At 39.1% G+C, this 12,848-nt stretch overlaps 1 protein-coding gene across 5 annotated transcripts in view; it reads left to right on the top strand.

Annotated features, from left to right (window-relative positions):
* The window catches only part of CACNA2D1 (calcium voltage-gated channel auxiliary subunit alpha2delta 1), a 737,376-nt gene that overhangs the window by 685,078 nt on the left and 39,450 nt on the right, over positions 1-12,848 (top strand). For all 5 annotated transcript variants that reach the window (XM_075857358.1, XM_075857356.1, XM_075857359.1 and 2 more), the window contains 6 exons: positions 103-187; positions 4,007-4,069; positions 6,319-6,422; positions 8,479-8,565; positions 9,450-9,517; positions 11,762-11,803. In XM_075857358.1, coding sequence (XP_075713473.1) covers positions 103-187; positions 4,007-4,069; positions 6,319-6,422; positions 8,479-8,565; positions 9,450-9,517; positions 11,762-11,803 — 449 coding nt within the window. The remainder of the gene's footprint in view (positions 1-102; positions 188-4,006; positions 4,070-6,318; positions 6,423-8,478; positions 8,566-9,449; positions 9,518-11,761; positions 11,804-12,848) is intronic.

Here is a 12,848-nt window from a genome sequence, read left to right as displayed (position 1 = left end):
TTTAATTACAGCATAGTAATAAGACCAGCAACCTCAAAACCATGGTTTTATAGTGTGCTAGATTTTATCCTACATTCTCAAATTCTTTATTTTATTAAATAGGCAATAAGGACTTGATAAACAGAGCTCTACTGGATGCAGGATTTACGTATGAACTGGTACAGACTCACTGGAAAGGAGCATTACCGTAAGTTAATTTATAAATTATATTTAGTATATTATCTTTAAAATGGATGTCGGGAGAGACGGACACTATACTGTGAAAAACATTGTTTAATATTTTATGTAACAAATTTACAGTACTTGTTCTGTTATCATAAATATCATATTCATATGTCCTTGATTACAATGTTATGACCATCTTATTGATATTCTGTTGTCTAATTTCATAGTAAATAGTTGAATAAACATGTGAAAATTCACCTTGCTGGTAATTTGAGGACTGTTGAATCTCCCATTACAGAACCGTTTTCTGTCTATATCATACAACAGGGATGTATTTCAGATCCATATTTCACCCTTCATTGTCGTATATGGTTAAAATATGGTACTGGAATAGAAGATTCACTAGTTGGCAAATCACCTGAGAATTTTCAGTTCCTTTATTCAATGTAGAAAACTAGAAAATGTAGCAGTTAGAAAATGGTATTAAGAAAATTAATGTAAGCACTAATGTCTTTAACCGGTTGGTGACGTGTGACGTTCAACTACGGCACTGGTGCTATGTAGTTGGCACAAAAGTCATCAATGTATGGCATGGGAATAGTGCAGGCACAGTAGCAGTTTGTATTACAGCTAACACTTGCTGCAATGGTCAGGACGGGATGTCTCCAATCCCGTCCGTTTGACCCCTTAGATGCCGTGGTCAAACCCCAAAAAACAATGGCGGAGTTTTTTTTTCACATTCCTTTAAGAAAAAAGTTTATTAGTTCAGGAAAAAATATCTAGTTAAAGCCTTAATCATGCTACCAATAGTGACTAATGAATTTATTTTTGAGTTAAATGAAAGCTTTACAATGAGCTCCCCCTAGTGGCAGTTGAAGGAAGACATAATTTTATCATTCTACATTATGGATGTGTGAAGGCTGGGAACCAGGGGAATTTAAGCTCTTTATAAAATAAAACAACAGAGCTCTGATTTCTACAGGACCTATTTATTAATTAAATTAAATCAAATTAGATTCTAGGTATACTTTACTGCTTGAGAACACCACTAACCCATGCAGCATCCTAAAGAATATAATACTATTACAAAATTATATAGTTAGAATAAATTGTAAAGTGTAAACCAGTAAAGCACCATAGACCACCAAGGATATTAGATTTAATATCAAAATTCAAAAGAAAAACAAAAAAACTTACGTTCCAGAAAATATCCATCAATCATTAGGGTAGAAAAAAGTTAGGACGGCACCATGTAACATTTTTGCTACATCAATTGGGGTTGTTAATTGGAAAGTTAAAATCTTTGATTATTCCATATTAGATTTAATCCCATAACCACCATGAGCTATATAATAATAATAATAATAATAATAATCTTTATTTATATAGCGCCAACATATTACGCAGCACTTTACAATGTAGAGGGAACATGAAAACAATATCAGACATTACATAGTGACAAAGTTCATTTACAATTCAAACCTGGGGAGTGAGGACCCTGCTCGCAAGAGCTTACAATCTATGAGGACATAAGGGAGACACAAAGTGTAACAGTGTTTGTTCTGTACAATGGTCCGGCCATTTTTATACACATGCGGTGGTAACATAAAGCTGCATGAGCCGGTCACCAGCCAGTATCCGTGTATGACGGACATGAAGAGAAGGAGTGTGAGGGAATCTTATTCTGATGACTAATCTAAATGGAGGGCCATGAAAAGGAGTCAGATTAGGGAATTTTATAGGCCGGTCTAAATAGATGTGTTTTCAGGGCACGTTTAAAACTGTGGATATTGGGAATTAATCGGATTGTCTGGGGTAGCGCATTCCAGAGGACGGGTGCAGCACGAGAGAAATCCTGGAGACGGTAGTGGGAGGTTCGGATTATGGAGGATTTTAATCTAAGGTCGTTGGCAGAACGTAGAGCCCGAGTAGGGTGGTAGACAGAGATGAGGGAGGAGATGTAAGGAGGTGCAGCACTGTGGAGAGCTTTGTGGGTGAGAGTAATAAGTTTGAATTTTATTCGGAAGGGGATGGGCAACCAGTGCAGTGACTGGCACAGATTAGAGGCGTTGGTGTAGCGGTTGGTCATAAAGATGAGCCTGGCTGCTGCATTGAGGATAGATTGGAGAGGGGAGAGTTTAGTGAGGGGAAGACCGACTAGTAATGAGTTACAGTAATCAAGACGAGAGTGAATCAGAGCAACAATGAGAGTTTTGGCAGTTTCCTCCGTAAGAAAAGAGCGGATTCTGGAGATGTTTTTTAGGTGAAAATGACAGGAGCGTGAAAGTGATTGTATGTGAGGAGTAAAGGAAAGATCTGAGTCAAAAATAACCCCGAGACAGCGGGCGTGCTGCTTAGGAGTTATGATAGTGCCACACACAGAGATAGAGACATCAGGTTTAGGGAGGTTAGTAGATGGTTGGAACACAAGGAGCTCAGTTTTAGAAAGATTCAGTTTCAGATAGAGAGAGGACATGATGTTAGAGACAGCGGACAGACAATCACTGGTGTTCTGTATTAGAGCAGGGGTGATGTCACGGGAAGAGGTATATAATTGGGTGTCATCAGCGTAGAGATGGTACTGGAAGCCAAATCTGCTGATGGTTTGTCCAATAGGAGCTGTGTAGAGAGAAAAGAGGAGTGGACCTAGGACTGATCCCTGAGGAACCCCGATATCAAGGGGAAGAGGAGAAGAAGTGGAACCAGCAAATGACACACTGAATGAGCGGTCAGAGAGATAGGAGGAAAACCAAGAGAGAGCCGCGTCCTTGAGGCCAATAGAGTGGAGCATGTTAAGTAGGAGTTTGTGGTCTACAGTGTCAAAGGCTGCAGAGAGATCCAAAAGAATCAGGAGAGAGGATTTACCGTCCGATTTAGCCGCCAAGAGATCATTTGAGACTTTAGTAAGGGCAGTTTCTGTGGAGTGTAGAGTGCGGAAACCAGATTGTAAGGGGTCAAGAATGGAGTTAGAAGAGAGATAGCGGATAAGGCGAGAGTAGACCAAGCGTTCCAGGAGTTTGGAGATGAAGGGCAGATTAGAGACTGGTCGGTAGTTGGCAGCGCTGGATGGGTCAAGTGTTGGTTTTTTCAATAATGGGTTTATAATGGCATGTTTAAAAGCGGAGGGAAAGATACCAGAGGAAAGAGAGAGGTTAAATATTTTAGTGAGGTGACTAGTGACAGCTGGGGAGAGGGACTGGAGGAGGTGTGAGGGGACAGGATCACTAGGGCAGGTAGTAGGACGAGAAGAAGAGAGGAGCCTCGAGACTTCTTCTTCAGTTATTGGGTCAAATGCTGAGAGTGAAGTAGAGGGAGTGTGGGGGGGAAGGGGATCGATGTTACTAGGGGACTGGGAGATAATATCATGTCGGATGTTGTCAATTTTAACTTTAAAATAATTGGCCAGGTCTTCAGCACTGAGATCTGTGATTGGTTTAACTTCTTCTTTAAATTAGACTACCAGAGATAATAGATTTTACCTGTAAAACCAGGAATATGACAGGAATACTATCACTAACCCCTAAACCACCTCATGTAAATGTGTATACAGAGTGAAGTGCTTAAATGAATTTTGCAAAGTTGACCAAGTCTTTATAATCGGAGGCATTTTGCTGTCTCTATTGTGGGCACCAATGTTCTTAAAAAAAAAAAAACCTTTAAAAATTCTGCATTTGCTCCTGTTTGAGAATGTCATATTGATGAATATTTTACATGTATGACTATTATTATTATCAAGCAGGAAGCACTTTTGTATCACAGTTTGCTTCACATGATTTAATGTGTTTTCTATCATGTAATAATCTTTTGAGTAATGTTTAAACTTTATATAATTTATTTTCAGGAATGGAATTATAGCTAGATTTGTAGCCACAGATGGTGGAATTACAAGAGTTTACCCAAAAAGGTAAAGGTATACAGTAACCGGGCATGTAAATGATTATTTAGACAGTAGTACTCATGGATACAATTTTGACTAGAGCTATCATTTGTGACATCTAAAAGCAGGAATTCTCATTAGAGATGAGTGAATCGATTCTACAAAAATTAAATTCGGCCTGAATTTCCTATACGTTTTGTCAAAATCCGTAACTTTTGGGGTACGCGGCACACAAATCGCGGGAAAAAAAGCGGTTGTTGGCCCCTTTATTTATATAATGTTTTTAAACAGTGGGTTAGGGGGATATACGATACTTACTAATATACTGTGTTCAGAATTTCTGCCATTTTTTATTTCATCTTGAAGTGCTGCCTTCTGGTAATCCAGGTCTCCTCCCCGGGCAGCATCTCCGCTCTCGTCCTGAAATTGTCTGCTGATGGAGGGGCCCGTGACGCAACCAGGTTCATCCGCATCTTCTGTTGTAATGCACTGCGCCTGTGCGAGTTTCCTGGTACACAAACGCAGATTAAAGTTGTCACGCCTGTGGGTTATGTGGACCCACTGGGCCGCTCCGCCATAGTGGAGTAGCAGTTGGTCAAGCGAGAGGCAGTAATAGTATCTAGGACAAGAGTACCTGGGTAGATGACTTGTGCCGGATAATCAGAAGCCGTACTATCAGTGACTGGCTTGTGCCAGACTATCAGTGGCTGGCTTGTGTCAGACTATCAATAGCTGGCTTGCGCTGGACAACAGGACTAGTCTCGGACACCAAACACGGTTACTAAAGTCATCACAGACACTGGACTTGTTACGGACAATGGACACAGATACTGAAGTCATCACGGGCACTGGACTTGGCACAGACATCGGACGCAGATACTGAAGTTGTCACGGACACAGGACTTGGTACGGACACTGGATATAGGATACAGGAAACAGGATAAGGGATACAGATTAACACTTGGGAACCTTTGCAGACCAACACAGGGTTAGATACAACATTGCTCAGGCAATGTGGAAATGGGCAGGGTTTTTCTTAAAGTCCCTGGTGTGCTGGGATTGGTCAGGGACAAAGTTCCTGGGGTGTGCGCTGGCCCTTTAAGACTGGGGACGAGCACGTGCGCACGCACCCTACGGGTTACCGAAGGAGGAGAGTGCTTTGTGTGCCGGCGTCTCTGAGGAAGAAAACGCCGGCCGGGTTTCAGAGTCCTGCTGTCGCGGCTGCCGGCAAGTGGGAACTGCCGGTGGTCAGCGACCGCGAGCATTACAAAAGTACTGTGCGAACAGAGATTGAGTTGACACAGAGATAGTTCAAAACAAATATAGTATGTGTTCTAAACTATGGTAACTAAAATATACAAGATCAGATACAGCACTGTATTCAATAAAACATAAATGTAGTGTACTGTTTCAATGTGAGAGCTGCTGAGGTTTTTGTTTTTTATTTGTATTTTATATAACATGTTCTTGCTTTACACATGTGATGCGCTGTATTCGTGTTCAAGCAGGACAACAATTCATTGTATTGGGGAAAACCAATAAACGAACAGATGAATGTAAATGTCAAGAAGGCATATTATCATTATGAAGATTTTTGTTAAAAGAGCACTAAATGTAGAAAATGCACAGAATTTTTTTTTCAAATCTTCCCTTAACATCCTCATCTCCTTTGACATGTGTCATTTATGTCCCAGAAGATCAACCATTTCTGCCCTACTCCTTCCCATAATTCCACAATCCCTAGTCTGGTGTGAGATAACTGGCTGCAGAAGGAGCATTGCCCCCCACTGCTCTGTTTGCAATAGGAGACCAAAGACACTAAGTCCTGCACCTTTACTAAGCTCCACCGGTCTGTCATCTGTCAGCCAAAAATAGAAGAAATCAGGAGGAAACGTGTTCTCTTCAAGATTTTTACATGACTGTTTGCTTAAGGATCACGCAGTGAAGTTTACTTTTTATCACTTATTTTAGTGTTCCTTTGATAAATAGTTGATTTTGCTACTTATGTTGCGCAGTCAGAAATAAATAAATTCAAATAATCTCTTAGAAAAATATTTGGCAATGAATTGTATTATAACAGAAAGAGACTGAATGGATTTCTTAGGGTGGATTCACAAGCGGAAGATTTTGATGCCTAAATTTCTGCGGCTGAAAATCAGTTCCATTCATATGAATGGGGCTGTTTCTGCAACAAGCACATCGATTTTTTTCAGGTTCCATTCAGACGATTGAGACTGTTTTTGTTTTTTTGTCGTAACATATATTTACTTTTATAGTGCTGGCGAGTACTGGCTTGAAGATCCTGAAACATATGAAGAAAGCTACTACAAACGCAGCTTGGACAATGACAATTATGTGTTTTCTGCTCCTTACTTCAATAGTAAGTTATTATTCTGTGAAAATAGAAATGTGTCGTGTTTTATTAGTAAATATTGGCAGTCCATCTGTAAATGAGGATAAATACTCCAAAAACATTATGATAAGTTAATTGGCTTCCCGTGAAACTGGCCCTAGTTTGTGTATGAGATAGGGAATCGAGGCCTCATGCACACGTCAATATTCTGGTCAGTATTTTGCTGCAGTATTTGGAACATAAACAGAGAGAACCTATAATGGAAAGATTTGCACCTCTTCCGTGTTTTGGACCCACTCCTGGTTTTGGCATCCAAATACTGAAGCAAAATACTGACCAGAATACTGACGTGTGCATGAGGCCTTAGATTATAGGTCCAATTCGGTGTTTAGACTGATGTATGTTGTTGATGACAATCTGTACAGCGTTGTGGAATATGTTGATGATGTATACCGTATTTTTCGGACTATAAGGCACAGTTTTTAGCAAGAATAAATCTTGCTAAAAACTGTGTCTTATAGTCGGCAGTCAAGAGACCTGTCTGCGTCAGACCCCCTGACCACTTTCTTAAGTAACCCCTTCCCAACGTCACATCATGGAGCGGGGGGGGGGTGATGTCTGGAGCGGGCTCACACAGATGTCAGCTGTGTTATACAGCTGACATGCTGCTCTAATGGCCAGGAACAGTAATCGTGTTGTTCCTGGCCATGTAACTAGTTAAAGGCCGCGGCAAATAGCGACCGCTGCATTTATAGGGGTTTTCCCATGAAGGACATTTATGACATATCCATAGGATATGTCATAAATGTCAGATAGATGTGGGTCCTCTGGGACCCACACCTATCTCTAGAACAGGGCCCCCTAACCCCCATTCTAGCTTTTTGTGGTCTCCCAGCCACTTGATGATTACATGGTCGAGTTACGAAAACAGCGTAACTCGCTGAGCTACGCTGTTTCCGTTTTCTAACGATCACTTATTCAGATCCCCTAAGGGAACTAATAAAATGTGTAAAAATAAAAAGTTTGATAAATTTTCAGGAGTGTAAAAAGATTAAAAAATATATTAAAAGTTAAAAAAAAAACCTTTTTCTTTTTTTCCTCAAGCACAATGTAAAAATAAAAAAATTGGTATCGCTGCGTCTGTAAAAGTCTGAACTCTTACATTATACCATTATTTAACGCGCACGGTGAGCGGCGCAAAAAATATAAATTAAATGCCAGAATCTTTGTTTTTAGGTCACCTTAGCGCTAAAAAAAAAAAAAGTGATCAAAAAATCGTATGTACCAAAAAATGGTGCCAATAAAAACTACAGCAAGTCCCGCAAAAAATAAGCCCTCACACCGCTCAATCGATGAAAAAATATAAAAGTTATGGCTCAATTTTCTTTTTAACAAATAGTTTTTTCTTTGTAAAAGTAGTACTATATGAAATAATTTTTTCCTATTTTCTATTGTCTAAAACTTGAGTGTGTCTTATAGTCGGGTGCGTCTTATAGTCAGGTGCATCTTATAGTCCGAAAAATAGCAACGGGAAATTTGCGGTCAATCAGGATGAGCATTAATTAACAAAAGTAGAAATCTTAGGGGATTGGGGTAACTATTAAGTGACAGTTTGTTGACATTGGTGAGATAAATGGATACACGTTGTAGCATGAGCATGTGCATGTGCTTAGAAGTTTATAAACATTTGTCAATAAGCCACCATAAGTTCAGGTTCATTATATCAATTGGTAAATCAAAGGCAAAGTATAGCCCTGCCTTCTACCAGTAGGGCCTCCATCAGACCTCTTTTGCATGACAGTATTTTGATCAGTATTTTGCTTCAGTATTTATAAGCCAAAACCAGTAGTGGATCATGAACAGAAAAAGTATAATGGAAAGATTTGTACCTCTTCTGTGCTATGGACCTTTCAAATACATATGCAAAACACTGACCAAATTACTGCTGTTTGAAAGGGGTCTTACTTCTGATTTTCTAGTTTTACACTTTTTACACTTTCTTCACGCTTTGGCACAAAAAACTAGCTGTATTATGCCTTACCGCCTTATCAAACCAATTGTTATTCACCTCTCTTTTCCCCAGGAACTGGGCTTGCCACTTTTGAGAATGCTATTATGGTGAGCAAGGCAGTGGAAATAACCATTGATGGTAAACTTCTTAAGCCTGCTGGTAAGTAGTAATATTTATATAGGTTACCCTACAAATCAAGATTAAGACCAGTATATGCTTTCATGTTGCATGGTACTGGCTTCAGAATCTTTGACAGAAGTACCAGGGGTACTACAGATGTGTCCACCTTTACCATGTTGTGGGACTCAAATCAGCTATTTTTGGATTGCTTGCGGAATATACTGCAATACTATTGATCGTGGCATCTAAGTTGTTAAACTGGCGGGATCTGAGTTATGCACGCTAAGCTATGCTGGACCCTATAGCAGGGTGAAGGCCCTCTAGGTCCCCAACATAGTGGAGGGCCTGAGGCAGGTGACCCTTGTGCACTGCCTATAGATTGTGAGGACATTTGGGACGGGGATTGATGTGAATGGGGACAATTTCTGTACAGTACTGTGGGATTTGTTGCCGCTATATAAGCAGCAGGAAATACGCAAGTAAACACCTGTAAAATATACATGAACATTGATAGAAACCTATGGATTACATATTTCTAGATTATCCTGCCTTATTCCTTTACACTTCTTGTGAATCCAATGAGCATTCAATAGAGATGAAAAAAATGTGAGTTAATTTTTTTGAGTTAATGTCTATGTGACCGATCAGTATGTGTTCAACCACAGCTATTTATTGGACACATCTTCACACTAGAGCCCTTCTGGGTGGGTTAGTTGATTTTCACCACTGTATTTGCTAAGACCATAAATAAGTCTAACATCAAGAAAAAGATGCTCAAACCTATTTTATATTTGACTTATTATTTAAAGAGTGCAGTGTTCACAAATGTATTACTGCAATGTACAGCCTTTATTTCTTTCCTGGAATTATCATGTGGTGCTCTTAAAATAAAGTGACTAGACTTTTATGTCTTTTTGTTTTAGTTGTTGGAGTAAAAATAGATTTTCCACAATGGACAAACAATTTTACAAATGCTACCACCAAAGAACCGGTAAGATCTGCCTATTTGTGTTTTTATGCTAGTATGAAAAATATAGTATTCTCAATTATTGCATATGTATTACACCGATACAACATGTAGTATTAGACAAAGGAAATCTGAATAAACACATGACAGTTTTTGAAATGTAAGGGCCCATTCACATGAACGTGAATCTCGTTCGTGTGCTGTGCATGGCAATCACGCAAAGCACACGAACCCATTGATTTCAATGGGGCCGTTCACACATGCAGGACTTTTCACGCAGCGAGAGTCTGTTGCGTGAAACTCACTGCATGTCCTATATTGGTGCACTTTCACGCACCTACACGCCCACTAAAGTCAATGGGTGCGTGAAAACCACGCACAGCACACAGATGCACATCCGTGTTCTGTGCGTGATTTACACATCAATTCCATTTTAAAAAAAAGTGTTTTGCGAGTGCAAACATATGCCACTTGCAAAGCACAGATGCAATAACTCAACGCACACGGACCAGATTTACGCCTGTTTTTTACGCGCGTAAATCTGTCACGCTCGTGTGAATGTAGCCTTAGGCTACATTCACACGAACGTAGCTCACCTCGGACGTGAAAAACTGCCATTTCCACGTTCGTTGTGGAGCCGTGCGGGCCGCGATGTCACAGATCTCCCACAGACTACAGTCTATGGAGGGATGCGTGACACGCAATAAAATAGGACATGTCCTATTTTTCAACGGGGCCGTTCACACGACCGTTGCTTTAATGGCCGTCATACAGACGAAATCCACATTTGTGTGAATGAGCCCTTGCTTTATATATTAAGATTATCTAACCCCCCCCCTCCCCCCATCATTTTCTTTTGCTTCCAGGAGTTTTGGAGACATTTTCTACACATTTGACATACAGATGCAGCAAGCACCAACAATAGATGCGGCATGCTACTCTATTTACGTATTTCGCCACAGCGTGCTACATTATTTACGTGACACGTCGTTCTAATAATCTAATTATTAGAATGGCACACTACATTCGTAGTGTAGTGCACCATCTGTAGTGTTTCCACTTGCTACATCTGTACACAAATAAAATCTGAATTAGAAAATAAGAAAATAATTTTATACTCCCATATCCATATACTTTTTAAAAGCAGACACCATGCACTTTGTGGAAATGTCACCAAAAACTCATAAACGCCTTCATGCAATTTTGCATCAAAGCATGATTTTTGGAAAAAGGGAATAAAAATCATGTTTGTGGTTACTGTGTTTGTGGTTGTATGGCCACTGTAATCTAAAGTACTTTCAACAGAAGGTAATGTATCCACTTGTTACAGATGAAAATGTTTCATGATGTCAGTGGTCAGCTAGCTGAGCCCTCTGATTTTAGTAGTTGTCAAATTTTCCTAAAATAAGTAAACATCAGACCCGTATGATTATTTGCAGATAATCGCGTGTTATAATAGATGTTCTCCTTATCTTATATAGTGTGTGCTTACTTAGGCTCGATCCGATGTTCCAACAGTTGGCAGTAATTTACTGGGTAGTACCCAATTTTATCAGTGGCATAGCAAATTTATAGCTTGAGTAATGGATCTGAACACATAATGTAAGGCCTCCCTTTTTTGTGGACAACATTCCCACTTGAAATACTCAATATATATTCACTCATTGCTTTACTTAGCAATTTTACATAAGTACAAGTAAAATTAATTAATCAACATTGAATAAGCAGAAAGGATCTGGTAAATACACTGCAGGGCAATGCACACTGAATGGATATAGAACTCGTATGATATGAGTAATGGTTTTATATAGGGAGCTACAACTAATCTAATTATAGAAGGAATGCTATACAAGAAGTTTAGCTCTGGTTTTGTCTATTGACACAGTAACCACATAAGTTAAATACTGATCTAATGAGCAATGCAATAAAGTGAGATTGTCTTGCTGTGACATTTAACATCTTAATCACTGCCATTCTCTATTGTAATCAAGTATAATCTGTGTTATTGGGCAAAACATAAATGGCTCAAGAGCATAACATGATTTTTTGTTTTTTAAATATAATCACCAAAATCCCTAATTATATATTCTACTCAATGTTGTAAACTTAAATAACAAAAGTTTTTGCCATTAATGCAAACTCTGGTAACAATGTGATTTTCTGCCTGTCTCTGAAACAATGTTCTGTTGTCTTCAGGATACTCCCAGAGCTTGAATATATTCCTCTGTGTCTTTTTAATGAATACATTTTTCCATTTCCCCTCTTCAGTGCAAGATGGATGAAGTCTGTAACTGTAAAATGGACAGCTCGGTAAGAGTTCTCCAACTTGTATAAAATAAGAAACTGGAGCTACAGCTGTGTTTTCCCAGTTCGGGGTCTGCGATCAGTGATAACTTTAAAGTAAAATTTGATATATAGTATGTGCCTTTTATAATTTAATTTCAAGAAAGATTTAACAGCCAAATGACAATGTCAATTTATGTTTGTCTGCACACATATAATAATAAATATGTTGTATATTTTATACAAGAAATATAACTTATAACTACTGGGACGATACAGTAAATACCTACCGTTCAATTTCTATATGTTCCAAGCTTGTACAGACAGTATATAGTTAGTTGATAGGGTTGAAAAAAGACACAGGTCCATCAAGTCCAACCTATTATCCTACCGTTTTGATGCAGAGGAAGGCAAAAACCCCTATGAGGTAGTTGCCAATTACCTCATATTTGGTGGAAAAACTCAGTCCTGAATCGAAATATCAGAATAAATCACTTGATTGACATCATATCTCGAGTAATCTAGTACCCATAACTTGTGATATTATATATTTCAAGTAAGGCATCCAAGTCCCACCGCTCTTATAGTTAAGAATCCCCGTCTATGATGATGGTGAAACCTTCTTTCCTCTAGACGTAGTGGATGCCCCCTTGTCATGGTTACAGGTCTAGGTATAAAAAGATGATTTATATATTTGTACATTGTAATTACCTTGTAATTACCTTGCCCCTAAACTGTCTTTTTTCTAAAATGAATAACCTCAAGTTTGATAACCTTTCTTGGTACTGCAATCCAACCATTCCCTTAATTACCTTTGTCGCCCTCCACTGCACCCGCTGTAGTTTAGCTATGTCCTTATACACAGGTGCCCAAAATTGTACACAACATTCCATGTGTGGTCTGACTTGTGATTTGTATAAAGGCAAAATTATATTCTTGTCATGTACACCCATGCCTATTTTGCAACCATTAATGTTATTTGTCTTGGCAGCAGCTGCCTGGCACTGGGTGCTAAACTTACATTTACTGCTCCGATGCCAAATATCTTTCAGTGGCAGCCCAATACAAACAT

The sequence above is a fragment of the Rhinoderma darwinii genome, chromosome 3 (genome assembly GCF_050947455.1).
Source record: "Rhinoderma darwinii isolate aRhiDar2 chromosome 3, aRhiDar2.hap1, whole genome shotgun sequence".
Classification (NCBI taxonomy): domain Eukaryota; kingdom Metazoa; phylum Chordata; class Amphibia; order Anura; family Rhinodermatidae; genus Rhinoderma; species Rhinoderma darwinii.
The sequence above is the reverse complement of the archived record's forward strand: the minus strand, read 5'-3'. Positions and strand labels throughout refer to the sequence as shown.